The 16375-nt window shown below is 43.6% G+C and overlaps 1 protein-coding gene across 11 annotated transcripts in view; it reads right to left on the bottom strand.

The window, feature by feature from the left end:
* fbrsl1 (fibrosin-like 1) overlaps positions 1–16375 on the bottom strand; it is a 255188-nt gene that overhangs the window by 173955 nt on the left and 64858 nt on the right. For all 11 annotated transcript variants that reach the window (XM_047591773.1, XM_047591768.1, XM_047591770.1 and 8 more), the window contains exon 2: positions 9730–9954. In XM_047591773.1, coding sequence (XP_047447729.1) covers positions 9730–9954 — 225 coding nt within the window. The remainder of the gene's footprint in view (positions 1–9729; positions 9955–16375) is intronic.

The following is a 16375-nucleotide window of genomic DNA, read 5'->3' as shown; positions in this document are numbered from 1 at the left end:
TTAAATAGGCGCTAATTGAAGCACTGATTAACTAAAGCTAATTGATACGACTGTGACAAGCAGAGAGTTTAACAAAGGAGAACAATATGAGTGGAGTGTAGGACCCTACTTCAGGAACGCATCAGGATACAGTACTGCCTCTTTATTGTCTCCCCCCTCTCAGACTTGTCAAAACACACAGGCCTCCAAACAAAAGACCTCCCTTGACTACAGAAGCCTTTGGCTTTCCAGCAAATGCTCAGGACTGCCACCCATTTCCATTCTCTCTCACAAACACCAGATCCCTCCGTCCATAAAGCCTCCCATGTAACACGGCACCGCGCACAAGGCGGCTGCCAGCCTCAGGTCAGCGCTGGCCAGGAAACCTGACCCCTGACAGTGCTGAGTTACCGTCCTGTTGCTAAGGTTTAACTAAAATGTGATTTTGAAGGCCGATGCCACCATTTCTATATATAGATTTATTTTGCTCACTTTGTACTTTAAGAAGTTATTGTTAAGTCAAACACGCACAAGAAATTCCCTGACTTGTTCTTGGCAAGTTCTGACTCACTCACAAATCCAATTTGTGATTTTCCACATCTTTTTACACCTCATAGCAGTTATTGCTGCAGAAACCTGCCGCCCCCTTGATATTACACCTATGTACAACTTTCCTGATACATCCAGTAGCATCATGACGGATGAGCAAATGTGGAGAAGAGTGCCACCTAGAGAACATTTATAAAAATAAAAAAAAAACATATTTAATGAAAAATGATCGGCCACCACGCTCAAGAACTCTCACATATGAATTAAAATGTAAAATAAAGACACATAACCACTTTTAATGCAAACATTGCAACACATAACCTACATAGGTAACATCTGAAATCAGATGATCAGATTTGTACTTACATCAGATCAAAGAGTATCCGGTGGCTTGTACATATTGGCTAGAAATGACATGAAAGCCTACACAATCCGAGACTCTGGGCTGAGTGACCTCATTTCTCCCACACTGTTCTCCTGAACCTCGGTGTTCAGCGTCTGTTAAAGCGACTCAGGTTCAAAGCGGCAGCGTGCTTCCTGTGACACCTCAAGTAAGAAGACGATTTTAGTTGTAGGCGAACATGTTAAACTGCACGTGTACACATCCTTACACACACACACACAACTCGTTTGATATCGTACGGTTTGTCTTCCTGCTTGTTTACATCTGTACAAGACCTTTGCGATAAGCCTGTTTGACAGAGGTATTTCACAATAAATATGACCTCACATGACTTCCAGCTCCGGGAGCATAAATTTCTGAACAGCTCCCTAAACATAACGGTAATTTAAACCACAATGATACAGTAAATCATAAAGCACGAGGTGTAATAAAGTGTCTCTCCCTGTTGTCTGCTCTAGTTAAACATCTACGAGGAGCAATACATCTGTTGCTATAGCTACAGTGTCTCCTGCAGATTCAAAACTGCAATAAGATGTAGCCTGGGAGGTCCCACTTTAATAAATTACATAAAAAAAGAAAGTAATCATAACTAGCCAGCCAGCAATGCACAGAGAAATAATGCCCCGGCAAATTTACTATGGCTAACACCTGCCTCCTGAGTATAAGACCTTATGAATGCACTGAAAAAACAATGCAACATCAGCCACTAACCTAAAATAACTCTCTTACCCCGCACAGCAATACCAGAAAGAGCCACTGTATATCCAGGATGAGCTGCTCCTTGCCTCTGCTCTGTTACCTAGTCCATCCCAGCATGCAATAGCCCCAGCTCCAACAGAGCATGACTTTAGATCCCTGCTAATTTAATGTTCCCAGGCCTAATTGTCCCCAGAGTGGTTGCTCTGAAGTAGCCCTGCTGTATCTCAATGACTATGACTTGTTAAAAGTGATGTGGTGTGTGTGTGTTTGTGCGTGTGTGTGTGTGTGTGGACGTACAGTGCAGCAACCCGGCCAAGCACCTTACATGGCCTGACATTAATCACTGTGCACTGTCCCATGCAATATTCACCTGGCTAAGCACAGCGGGCGCAGGGGTTGTCTGGGTTCGGCCGTTCTTTTGTCATTCACTTTCCTTTATTTCCACTTCTATTTAAATCTCTCGCTGTTTCTCTCTCTATCTTTCCCTCTTCTCCTCTTCTACCTCATTCGAGGTGTTTGGAGCACTGTGGAGTGGAAGGCTAATTGTTCCTGGAGGTAGCAGTTCAATTAACTGATGAATTCTGTTTCTGTTGAGATTGCTCACGTGGGCCACATTCCTCCATGTACCTCGTATCCATTTTGACAGACCAGTCATAACAGAGATGTTTTGCCACCTCTGAGTTTTACTGAATTTCAACCATCTGGGGCCGGGACTCAACTCAAACCATCCCCTGGGAGCGGAGCAGCAGGCATTAAATCCTTCCACGCCCACCCCCAACCTCTGTCTCAACACCGATGGGACTGTTCCCTCATCCTTTCCCAGCCTTCCCCTGGCATCCCGGGCAAAGTCAACACAGGCCAGCCTGAGTGGAAACCCATGGGGACGAGTTTGGCTCCTCTCGCTAAATCCACTGTGGTCAGGCCGTCTGCTCAGCTAAAATAGACGGCATTTAGGAAACTTGAAAACGTACGCAGGGAAAGGTACGCACTCTGAGACACTTATTCATTCAGGAAAATCATTTCAGGGAAGGGAGAATTACAAGTTCACTGACCTTTTTACCAAAGGTCGGACGTACGCCAGTTTTACCCGCATAATTTAATTAGGAAACTTCAAATTTTAATTAATTACTATTGATTTACAGAGTCCTGACTTAACTATATCACATGGTCAGTGATCAGAGTACCTCTCAGTTATTCAGTTTATATGACTTTGTGCCACCTTTAGGTGTATTTCTCAACACATTTAATCTAATCAACAGAGCAGTTTTATTAGAGCAATTACAACACATTTATTATGATGATATATTGGCTCTCCACTAAATACTTTCTGTCTGATGTCTGTTCAAATTAATTTACAATTCCTACTGGGAACAACTGAGTTCCTGATTTATTTAATTTCCGCCCCACTGTGGTGTATACTGTGCCGTGAAGTCAGCAAATTGAATTGAACTTAATTTTGACTTGAATTAAAGTCATTCAATCCTAATGTTGCGATTTAAGTGAAGATTCACACTGGAAAAACTGTGATTCTGCGCATAGTCTGGGTAAGGTGACAGGTTCAAACTCTTCAAAAATCATACTTCATTCATTCAGTGCTATTGAGGTGTACTGCTGGGCGTTTGTAACTCCATATGTGTGTGTGAGTGAAAAAGGCTGCAGACTACGCTGTATAATCTTTCTTTAATAATAGAAAAGATTAATATGCTAAAAAAATATAAAGCAATTAACCTACTGCAGTCAAAGTCTACAGTATGTGTAGTCATAGCTTATGTAACCCACTTTCCTATTCTGTGGGTTTTAGAGTGTTTATAATAGACCATACGCTACAATCCCCATTATCTATCTATCAATCAATCAATCAATCAATTAATCTTTTTTTTATATAGCACTTTTCATACATAAAAGAAGCAACACAAAGTGCTTAACATTAAAAACATACACCTCCAACCCCCCCCCATACCCGTGTCTCCGGAGCATATAAAAAGAAAAAAATAAATAAATAAAAAAAAAAAAATATAAGACCTAAAACTGAACCTTGAGGCACCCCACACTTAATTTCATGGGTCCTTGAGGAACATGTTTCCAAACGTACGAGACAACAGCAATCTGAGAGATAGGAACTAGGTCACAATAAAAATATCTGAAATGATTAACAGGACCAGAGAGGCCCACCAGGTTCCTGAGTCTGTTTAGCAAAATGCAATGGTCTACTGTATTAAAAGCAGCGCTAAGATCCAGTAGCACCAGAACTGAAAGTTTCTGTGAGGCACTATGAACTACATTTTGAAATAGAATATGTATTTTGGAATCAATTACAGCTCAGATCCCAGAGTTTTTTTTTTGTTTGTTTTGTTTAGTTATTTCAATTGACAGGCAAGAGTTTATTAGCTTGTGTGCATTATTTTTTAAACAACCTGATATCTAATGACTGAATTAAACTCTTCATTCACCTCCCTCTGGTACAGGTGTGTGACGTGGTACAGGCAATTATCCGCTGTGTGATCATGCATACATGTTCATGTTACAAGCATCTAACTAATTCATCTGTCAAGGTCTGTTAGGAGTCACAGTCCTCCTCTCATCTCTGTACTCCTCTGCACGCACACACACGTACTGCAGCATGCAACGTGCCTGCAGACACCTCTGCAGCGTACCTCATTATCCACTCATCTAGTAATGCTCTTTGTTAAATTGCAGCATTAACCTGAGCAACAGGATTAAAGACCTTTTCTATCATGTTCCCACTTACAAGCTTTCCAGCCCAATAATGACAGCAAGAATTTCACATTTTAGAGCAGATCTCATTAAAAAGTGAAACACTTCCTCGATCAAGTTTGTAAGCAGATTACAGTAAAGTGAACAAAACGCCTCCTGAGAATAAGTGGTGATGAATGTTATGCAAAACAATCTTCCTTCAAATGAGAAACTGTGCCACTGTCAAGTTCCACTGTTTTCAGTCTAAACACAATGAAGCTTTTCAACACGAGGCCTGTCAACAATAATATATTGCAGGTCAGCGACTTGCTCAGGTCGACTCCGTTGGAGAGGATTCACCTTGATCTGCAGTTTAAACGCGCTGGAAGCACGGTTAGCCCACAGAGATACTGTCTGGCGGGCGTCTCCTGAGCTGAGCTGCAACCGCTCAGGGTCGCTGCTCCCCAGATAACAACCAGGCTACCGTTATCAGTCATCCTGATCGCCCGCCCATTACAGCCGCACCACTGCCGATGGGCAGCGGTGCTCCCGCTTCTCTCAGGCTGCCCCTGAACTATGCTCCAGTGCACCGTTAATGCCCCAGCTAATCTGATCTGTCTCCAGCTGGCTTACTGCTTATAAACACACCTAGATATCAGACCGGGGGAAGTAATCCTGAAGCAGCTACAGTATGACAGGCACATGCAGGATGCTGGCTTCATGTCCACAGGCCAGATAGTGAAAGGTTGACTGGGCGGGTGGAGGGTGCCAACTATTAATAGAGTGTCCAGAGATGCTTTCTTAAATGACACTGTTAGCAGGGTGTGGGGAGCACAAAGTAAGTCACTGCACAAATAGACAGGCACGGCGGGCGTGCGTGTGAGGTTGTGCGTGACAATCAGTGTGTTGCCTGAACAAGTCAGCATTATGTGTTATTCATGACCCCTCCTGTTCAAAAGAATACTGAAGGTCAAAGCGTTGTAGCTGTGTATCCAGCAAGCTGCTTCTCTGCTCACTTACAGCACAGAATGGCAGATAAAAGGAACACAGGTCAGGTGGAGTAGTTCGAGGATATTAGCCTCGATAAAAAACACACCCACACACAAGTGTGATTATGCTACACTCAGTTTGAAGCAGGTAGATTAAAGAAGCCAACATATTGTGTTTTTGATGCTTCTATAAAGGTTTAGTGGAAAAGGAAGTTGGCTGACATTGACTGTTCCCTTAAAGGGTTATTAGCCCGCTTAGAAGTATTTTTATCTGTATGAATCTAAGTGGTGAGCTTCTTGATCCGCTTTGCCAAAAATAAAAAAAGACACTATGATTGTGTTATCCAATTCAAAGAATGCCAGTACTGGCCTTCAAAACATCTCTAAACATGTGACTGCTACAGAAATGGCTCCTGGCAGGAGATGACTGAGGGGCGAACAAGAAAGTAGTCCTTAGACCGTGTTGTTCCCATTCACAGTGTCTCTCACACACACACACACACACACACACACACACACACACACACAGTAGACCATTCCTGAGGTCCTGACAAGTCTTCTAATTGGATCAAGTGTCACCCTTCCGACTGCCCCTTTGAGACGACGCTGCTCTGACACCACATCTTTCCCCCAGTGAGGTCCTGGCACCCCAACATGCCTCGAGGAGACCAACACATCTTCTCACTTGCAGATCGTGTTTGACATTCACTAGGGACGCGTCCTCTGACTAGTGAGACAGCCAAAATAAATAAATAAAATATGGATGGAGAAGGTGGACAAGGAGGTAAAAAGGGGTAAAACAGCACCGGCTGTATAATGTCAATATAACAACTCTTTGTGTGTGTGAATACAAATCTCACATGTCTGATTGTAATAAAAATAACACCTATGCATAAACACTCGCTTCAGAGCTGGTTGACTACTCTGAGCGGACCCTTTCCCACTGTTTATGTATGCATACCCATCGTTTTTGGGTCTGTTTTGTCGTGTGAAAGGATTCACAGCACGCCCGCATGTAAATACAAGTAAACGCACTCATAGCATTGGAGAGAGTAAGTAAGAACAGCTTTCCCTTTCTATCGCTCTCCCCTGAGCTCTTAGTTGTTATGTCCCCAGCAATGCCTCCACAATAGTCATTGCACATTCACACAAAAATAAAATACAGCCATGACTCTAAACTTTTACAGCTGTCGTGATCATCGCACGGCACGCTGGGAGGCACAGTAGCAATCAACTGAGACGTGCGCAAAAGGGGGCGAAAGCCTAAAACCAAAAGAGCAGCAGAGAGAGCAAGCACTTGGTCTATCATAACACAATAACCTGAGGAAATGTTAAACTATTTGTACGGACGGATGATAATGAAAAACAATGAAATCGTTCATATGCTGCCACGACGCTGAATATTTTCCCAGGGATGTGCTGTGAAGTGCCTTTGCTTGGCACACATGCACAAATTATTCCTATTGGGGACAATTTAGAAATGATATTCTGGAAGCAGATGGGACAGAAATCAGTGGGAGTTGTGGTTTTAAGAAATGGGCCTCGCTCAAACAGCGGTTGCACTTATAGCGGAGGCAACGAGAGCTCTCCGAGTGCTTGTTATCAAGGTGCAGACGCGCTGCTTCGGATTTCACGGCGTTATCTAGAATGCATCGGCTCAACATGATCGTGTCATGAGCCTCATTTATCTGCACACTGATTCCGACTACAATTGCGCGTTTCCCTCAGCATGCGAACACAGCATAATAGATGGCGCCCAAAACGGTAATAATGTAACTGGGAATTGGGAGTTGTAGCTGCAGTGCGCATTGAAGGCGTGCTTCAGTTCCTCAGCACGGAAACTGAAGCCAGGCAAGGCTGGAAAGATACTTTAGCCGCTTGTTCTGAGAGACGCAGCCGAGCTACAGATTAGCCAGGCACTACGATTAAAGAAAGGAACTGAATCGGTTTAAAAGTTAAGTAAGAGCAATAGGGAATCACCAGGTGAGAGGCAGTCAGCAGTATTTCATAGATCAATGCAAGTGGGAAGAAAGACATCTCCAGTTATCTACGGATCACGGGTCCGAGGTGTTTTTAAGGGACTTTAATAATGCATGAGATCAATGTGCCTTCCCAGTCTAAAATGTCCAAAGAAGTCTAGGTTGCTGAGGTGGTGAAGTGACAATCATCACAACGGTTCACTGACTCAGATAGCTTCTGCCTGAGAGGATGTCACCGTTGTCAAATCTAGACCACATAGCTGTAGCTTTTGGAACATTTCTCGGATGTACAGTCTTTTATGGGCGCTGACTTCACAACTGATGTAATTTCCAGGAGACCGTAGGCAGGTTCATTACCTCCGTGATTTCATCTTTAAGTAAACAAAGCATGTGCAGATTGGAGACACCACGTGTGTCGGGCGAACGTCTTAATCATCCCCCTTTCAGATTCGCGTTATGCACTAAAATCTGAAGATAACAGAACCGTCCATGCGTCTTTAATAGTTAATCCAAGCTACGGGGTCGGTTAAGATCAAGAATCAAAAGACGGCTGAAGTCACGTGGTTTTGTTTCTATGGGTTTGGAGCTGTGTCATTATCTCTGTTATCTCTGCGTTATCTAAATCTCTTTATGAGCCAGTGTAGTAGGACTTTAGATGAAGTCCCCATAAACCAGAAGAAGTTACAAGGTTTCCGCATGACAGCCGCGGTTTGCTGACATTATGGAGTTACTATCTGGGCTGGAATGTAGATCTGCTTCAGTAATTGCAGTCTATTGCACTTACACTCTGGATAAGAGCATTAGCTAAATACATAATTTCTAACTGCCTCTTGGCAAACTAAATATCACAGCCAAACTCATTTTCAGCCATGTTAACTTCCTCAGGAAATCTTATCTAAGAGAGATATTTTTGTCTGTGGAGGAGGCCTGCGGGCTACATAGCCTCATTATTTAGTTTGGCTTCCTGACTACATTTCCCCTCTTATCCTCAACAGCACTATGGTGGATCTTGGCTTCGGACAGGAGCATAAAAACATCCGCCCATTTAAACAAACTGTTAACACATAGATGGGCTATCTCAGTGGGACAGACGTGGAGTCTGTGGGCTCAGCAGTGCGCTTGAAGCTGGGGATACTGGCAGTCCTCTATCTGCATAAACAAACCAAAAAGCACTTCTGCAGTCGTGAAGGGAAACAAGAGTAGGAAGGCGGGGAACCCCACCTGTAGGAGTGTAGTGTTGGTAGAAAAATGGCTCGCTGGGATATACAAGTCAAACACGATGCCAGACAATGAGATCCAAACGCCGTTTCGCATAAACTTTCCCACACTTCTAACTTATCCGTTTCACACCAAGAAAGTGAAATCCAACAATCACTACGCTCCATAAAGCCATTCTGTCCGTCTACCGTCTGCCTTTACGTAGTGTCACTGCCTGGACGGGCCTTAGAACAACTGAACTAAGAACTGAACAACACCACTAAACAAAAGCAACACACAGTAATAACCTTTAGCTCTCCTCTGCAGCGTCGTGACAATAACACAATCCCTACCATGCGCACTTTCAGTGGAACATCAAGTGAGAAAGGCTCCTTGAAGACGAAGCAAGTGCAAAAATGAAAACGGTTCTTCAAAATGCCACCCATGCACACCGACTCAAATCTGACAGCACTGAAATGTCACTAAATAAAGTCACATGCAAAGGTCAGTGTCCACATTTACAGCCAGCCACAAAGCCATAGACATCACTAACTATTGCTCAATAAAAACCCGTTAACAAATAAAAAAAAGATTCTATACACGTCTCTCTCTCCGCTCTCGGGGTGATGACCTCAGCTTCCATACAGGACAATGTGAGTTGTGCGAAAAGCTTCGATTTCAGGGTAATAAAAACAAGTAAACGTTGGAAAAACACAATGTGTCATTTCTCAAAATGACTCAGGCAATATGAAGTCAATTTTAGACAGCTCTAAATGGGCCAAAACTCCACACGACAGCCTGTAGGCTGAAGAAAATGATTTTCTCTAGTGTTGAAACACTGGCATGTGGTGTGATACTGCACTCATAGGGACTCAAGTGCCTCACAGGAAGTGAAGCTGTCTCTTTGACAACCTTAACGCTCAAGTACAAAGTCCCTGCTAAGATAAGAATAAGCAAAGTCACACCTGACATGGCTGCAAGTCTCAGCTCAGTTCAGCCTTTTCCGTACATTTTACAGCAGGTTTTTACATAAACGGAGAACACCTTATATGTCTGGAAAAGAGGACTGTTAGCAGTAACACTTCACAACAAAGAAGTGGATTCACACGCTGCCATCGTTTCTACCTCCAGCACAGGCCTCCCTTTTAGTGTAAACAAAATATACGCATAGTAAAAACCAACATGTAACGTATGCAAGATATTCACACATTGAAAAAATGCCACGGAGCCGGACACTGACCATTTTGTTCTTCTTGGAGTAGGTCTTCTTCAGCAGCCTCTCGTTCATCCTCTCCTGCTCCCGCTGAGCGTGGTGAAGGAAGCCGTTCTCCAGGGGATCCACCACCGGCTGGACGTTCTCCTCTTCCTCCTCCACCTCCTCATCCTCCTTCTTCTGCCGCTTCGCCACCTTTTTCTCCTTCCACCGCTCCTTCTTCTCCTGCGACTTCACAACTCCCGACTTCTTCTGCGGAAAGAAGAGGGCGAACGCGTTACACGGATTACACACACACACTCTACTCTGCGGCAGGGCTGTCGGCGCAGGCACGAGTAAAGAGCGCGGCGACACTCAGCGATGTGTTCTTGCTAATAAGAAATCCCAATAATTAGAGTGTCACATCACTTGTTGAACGCATGACATCTCCACTGGAATTACAAATCAATGCAGCACTGACAAGACATTCATTTTCTTTAGTGTCTCAAGGTTTTCCTGAAAAGCCTCGAAACAAGCGTTCACCAGGTGATGACATTTTACGTTGCCTTAGAACAGAGCTGACGGATCTAGATGAATAGGAAGATGGAAAGACAGATAAAGGGGGGAGGGGGGTGACGCAGCTGGCGAACAGTCAAGTGCGCTGCCCCTTTGACTTCTGGTTTACACAAAGCAAACACACACTCAACCAGAGCGAGGTGACGCGCTCTCTGTCTCTTCAGACATCTTTAATCCTGTCAGGCGCAGAACAATGCATCGCTGGAGCCCATAATCACTTTATGGCTCAGATGTAATGAGCTTATGATACCAAGTGCTGCTTTAGCACACGCGAGAAAATATAGCTGCTTTACATTTACGCACTGAACATGCAATTTCCCCCTTTAACGAATCGCTCCCTTCACGCTCCAGCTGCGTGGCCCCGTATGGAGCGGGAGCTAGTTTGGTTACTGGGATTCAAAGAGTTTGTTTCCACCTGCTGTACGTAACTCCTTTGTTTTTCTTCACTTCGTCCCTCAGTTCACCCCTGACCGGAATGACACAGGTCGTGGATTCTTCGCACGGGGGTTGTGCTGCATTAATAGTGGATGTAATGCGTTAAGCTGGAGCTCAAGGCTGCCAGCTGTGCAGCACAAAAAAGAAAAATAAATGATTCACCTTTTCCTCTGAGTTCGCAACTTGTCTTGAGCGGATTTCACAAATTTACCATTGAATATTGCAACATCAAAGTCATAACCGCCTTGCTGCTGTTACCTTGCATTTTTTCTAAAAGAAGTGTGATATCGGCAATTTTCCCCTCAACATATAGAAGTGTCATTGATGTTGTACCATTTTGACCAAACCCTGTACATGCACACATCTTATTACACTAACTATTAGTAACCACTGGTGAAATGTTTTCTTCTTAGCCCTCTAAACAAGCATCACGATGAGGAGCAGCTGATTTCCCAAGGTGAGGAGAGTGAAAGAGCTGGGCCACATTAAGTGATTATTTGATTAACAATTTGGATTGCTTATTAACTATTTTTATTTATTTTTCATGCAAAGAAGGAATTGGTTGTAGCCTTTTCAAGTGTCAATTCTCTGCTGCTGTTAATCACTGTAAACGTAACAGCTTACATCTCTGAGGCCATTAGTTGAATTAAAGAAGGAATGAACAGAGGATTATGATTTGTAGTCCAAATGATTGATTGGAACCAACCTTTACCTGAGTGCAAATATAAACCCTAAACTCATCCCAAATACTAGCATCATAGTAGTGTAAAATGGGATGAGTCCAACTGGTGCACACTGATGACACACACCTATGCCACAAAGCTGATCAGGTGTTCCTCGCTTCTGACCTCAGGTGATGTTTCTGTGTGTGTGTGTGTGTGTGTGTGTGTGGGAGGGGGACCTTCATTTTATTGCATGGCACTACGTGAGCATGTAATTATTCACAGAACTGAGGTGAAAGAGAGGTTTCGGTGGCATCGTGCCAAAGGATGTGACCAACATGATATGAGTAAGCACGCACTCGCTGACACACTTGTGCTGACACACCACTGCCTGCCTGCCTGCCCTGCTCGTGTGTGTGTAGCGATTGAACTGCATCCTCCTCCTGGGCTCCTCCTGCCCCTTAATTCCATATCTGGAAATAAGATGGAGCCGGTGACCCGCTGCTGCCCGGTGAAGCCCGACGGCGGATGTCGCTGCATGTCCGGACGGCGCAGGGTGACGCGCCACTGCTCGGAGCCGCGTGGAGCTGGAGCCAGAGATCTGCCGGTTCACCATTCAACATCTGTTCACAGCGAGCAGCACTCAGCCCAACCACAGGCACCTCCGCGCTCCATATGAATAATCAAATTATCGCCTCCGAGGGTGGGGAGGTTAGCAGATGCACTTTATCCCCATAATGCGGTGCGGCGGTAACAACCGATGGCTCACATCCTCGTAGGAAGAAGGTTCCGGGTTTGACTCTGACTCAGGCCTTTCTGTGTGGAGTACTCCCACAAGCCATGTCATAAGGTTATAACTGGTGACCTGCTCAGGGTGTACCCAGCCTCTCACACAACGACCGCTGGGACGGGCTCCAGCGCCCATCAACCCTCTAGAGGACAAGCGGTTACAGAAAATGAGCGCGAGGAAAACAAAATAAAGAAACTGACCATTTAAGCAAGAAATGTTTCCATGACAAACAGCAATTTAAGGGAAGGCAAAAAAAAAATCCTTAAATTTATTTGGCACGAGCGACAATGAGAAAACCACCAACACAGGCAGCTTCATTACGACGTTCTAGTCCAGGAATCTTGCATAAATGACTCCGCGCTATGCTGAACATGCTTTAAAGCAGCTTAACTGCTTTTTTGCTCGCTGGTAGATTTCCCATCCTCCCAAGAGAAACTTCTTGGAAACACGAGAGGAGAAATTTTCTTCCCTCTTGCTATTTTTTTTTTTTTTTTTTCATCCTCAAAGCTAAACACTTTTTAAGACTGAGCATGATACTCACTGACTGTGGTAGGGTGGAATTTGTTTTCATTGTGAAAGGAAAACCACTTACTTCAATGCAAGCAGAATATGCATCTCACCACATTACTTCCCCTCTATCCGCTAGCGCTTCTCATAAAGCCAGAAACAACTATGAGAATGAATATGCTTCCTCTATATACTGTATGAATGCAACTTAAAGACCAACAATGCTTTATATTTAAACTGGCAATCAACGTGTCAGTGTTATTGTCTCGGGGATTAATTCTCACCCCGTGACAACAGGTTGCTAAGCTAACCCGGCTCACTAGCTGACACCACTTTGACAAAAGGATTTAATGTTATCTCAGTGACATTGCACAGCGGCTAAAAAGCAGCTCTCCTCGCCTCAAGAGGAAACACATTCGTCTCTCATGAGGGACCAGACAGCATTAATGGGGAGCTTGTCATGCCATTCATTACCTGGAGAGCCGTCTTTAAAGAGCTGTTAGCAGGACAAAGCTGCTACAGTCAGACAGCGGGTGAAGCCGAGAACAGGATCAACCGTTTTCCTCCCTTTGGGCTGAGCTCAACGTCTAGTGTGACGGTCCGTCAATAGTCGTTGAGACAGCTGAATGGATCGCAATTTCCCGTCTCCTCGGTTATTAATAGAAGCATGCCTTTTGTGAACTAACCTGCAGCGAGTAGTCGGGTCAATTAAGCGTCAACTTGCAGAAATGTGTCTTATTAGCTTATTAGCATTCTGCAGATTGTGGCTGCGGTTATCATCGGTTTCAGTCATTAAAGTAGAAAACACAGTGAGAAAAAACACTTGACTGTTTGACAGCCTGACAATTATTTATCTGTAAAGAGGATGGGTATCATCCTTTTCAGCTTGGATGATAAGTGTGTAGGCTATTCACACATCAATCAGTGGTAATTAGCATTATCTCAAGGAAATGGACCATTTCAAGTAATACAAAATTGCAGCTATTTTTCATGTACTCTCTGAGTTCTTATTAAAAACCACATCTTAATCTTGCGCACTCTTTGACTGAGTTACATTTATCTTTTAACCTTTCAAACAGCAGGTACGCAGTTACAGCTAAGAATATCTCAGTATGCGGTACTTCTTTATCATCGAACAATCACAGGGTTCCTTGGTGCCTGCATGTTTCAAACCGAAATTTAGATATTAACAAATCCTGCTGGTCTCAAAACCTGAAATACCTTTCATTACCTTGCCCTTTCAAGATAATAGCACTTGCCTCCAATTATCTAAAATACTCCAAGCTAAGGTCTCAACATGCAGAGAAGTGAAAACTATTCACTGAACAATCAGAGTAAATTGTGGTAACAGTCCTCTAATCACTAACTGGGAAAAGTCACCACTAAGCTGTAGGAGTTTCCACTCTTTAGAAAGGGTCATAGAAAAAGTTTCTTTAAGGTAAACCTTAAACTGTCTCACTGAGTCTGTTGTTTAACTTGTCGGGCAGCTGGTTTTCTTGAGTATTCGGTAAAATTGCACACAATGGGAGCAGCTCCAGTTGTGGTCTGGCTGATCAGATTTCTATTCTATTCTCTGCCTGTGTGTTTTGGATATGTTTACTTCTGACATAATTGTATAAAAGTATAATTGTACTCTGTCATCCAGACACACTGTAAATAATGTTAATGACAGGCGTACACTGGGTTACACGTGGCCATGTCACAAAAAATGACTCAGGAATAAGAAAAAAATGTAAATAAATAAAACTAAAAAGCTAACAGTGGTGGAGGTCACCTTACGGAAAAACACATCATCACCGCGCAGTAGATTCAGCTTTCCTTTCTTATCTAAATGGTTCTTCAATCTTAAACTCTGCCATAATATACAGTCCACACACACGACCGTGATCAAAAGAAAAGATGAAGGACCAGGTATTTCCCAATCTACTTTGGTAATTTCAAGCACCTTTGGCCGTTATTGCACCGCGTATTGTGTTACCAAAGCTCAAGCACAAAAGAGCAATAAGTCTTTGTTTAGAGCATTTGCACCTGCTCTCATTCCTGTCTCATGTCTGCTGCGTTCTATCAGTAATAAACAGATTTTCATTGTTTTTATGTGTCATTTCCATTTATTCACAGTCCGCGGCTCAGACAACAGATCTATAATAGCTCCAGGAGAAGAAGGGTAATTCATCACTATGTGTCTGCCAGCAACAGCTTAGTTGTGATATAATTTCCATATGCCAAAAGCCTGAAGTGTTTTTTTTTCTTTCTTTTTTTTCCTTTTATGAAACAGTAACTAAATTATTTCTACTCATAATGGAGCGCTCTTATCACGCTCTGTATTATTAAAAACCCATTTACAAATGAAAAGAATAAAATACTGATGCAAATAACTGCAAAGTAAATGCTTTGCTGCAGGTAAAAACACACTGCAGCGTATAATGAGTTAAGGTCAAGCCTCTAATATGTGAAATACATGAATGTAATTCATGCACTCTGTTATAGACTTCATCACTAAACCTTTAGTGTCGCTGCAAGCTTTATTGGTCTTGTGTCATGTCCCTTTTTTTTTCTTTTTTTTTTAAATCCACCATTAAGAGCGTCTCCATTCGTCTATATAGCTTTTAATTAGACAACGTGGTCGAGGTGGTGATTCACCCTCGTTTTACACCGTTCAGCCTGGGGCAGGAATGAGAAGAGAAGAAGTGGATCAAGATCTGATGAGCGGGGGGACACAGAGGACACAGCGGAGGGAGAAAGGAGAGGATGAGGACCCGGAACAGACAAACAGAGAGCGAGAAAGTGCACTGGTGGTGGAGGTGGTGGTGTTGGGTGGGGGGTGGGGGGGGTGTCAGTCTGGAAAAGGAGAGACCGCTCGACTGGTCTGACCCGACCACGTTACCCTGGCAACAGTACGGGAGAGCTTTGTTGCTGTACCAGACTACATGGGGAGTGTGTGTGTGTGTGTGTGTGTGTGTGAGAGTGAGTGCATAAAATCCAACACAGGTTTCCTTGCAATAAAGTGAACGGCTTTACGTGGTTATGCTTCGGCCTTGAGATCCACCGTGGAAGCAAATTCAGTCCCCAAAGGAGGGTTTATGCATTCTGGGCAGAGGAATGTCAGTAACCCTGAAGTTGCTGGCAAATTGTGGGGGGTCTTCACCAGGCGTGGATAAAGCAGAAGGCGAAGGAGCTACCTCAATGGAGCCCGGAGAGAACAGACAGGGCGTGTAAAGAAAGCTTTCTCCGCTGCGCTATCTTCTTTCTTAAGGCCAGTAATTATTTAAGAGACACAAAGAACTCAAGGTGCACCTCTCTTGGCATTAAGAGGGATTACAGGGCTGTCTTGATAATTTGTTTCTGTTCAATTGCTCAACACCGGAGTCGTGTCTGAACTGTGAACGACATACTTCTATGCATGTTTTCACTCAAGGTGAATCAGATTCTATGAGATGCGACTATAAAAGTAGAGTCATAAAAGTGGAGTTCAGGATTTAATCTGAAATATGAGGCATCGTGTAACAATGAGTGCTGAAAGGGGAGTTATACTTCCCAAAGTTAGTTGAGGACAATTCAGCCCTAATCTAAACTACAAGCAAACGCAACAGGTGTCATGTTGTGTATTAAGTCACGGTTTGAAACCTCTGCCCCGAAGACAATTTTTATGCAGCAGTGTCAGAGTAACCTGCTTATACTATCTACATGTGTTTTAAATGTCCATCTAGTAATGTGCAATAACAGT

This window comes from Mugil cephalus, chromosome 8, assembly GCF_022458985.1.
Source record: "Mugil cephalus isolate CIBA_MC_2020 chromosome 8, CIBA_Mcephalus_1.1, whole genome shotgun sequence".
NCBI classification, from domain to species: domain Eukaryota; kingdom Metazoa; phylum Chordata; class Actinopteri; order Mugiliformes; family Mugilidae; genus Mugil; species Mugil cephalus.
The sequence above is the reverse complement of the archived record's forward strand: the minus strand, read 5'-3'. Positions and strand labels throughout refer to the sequence as shown.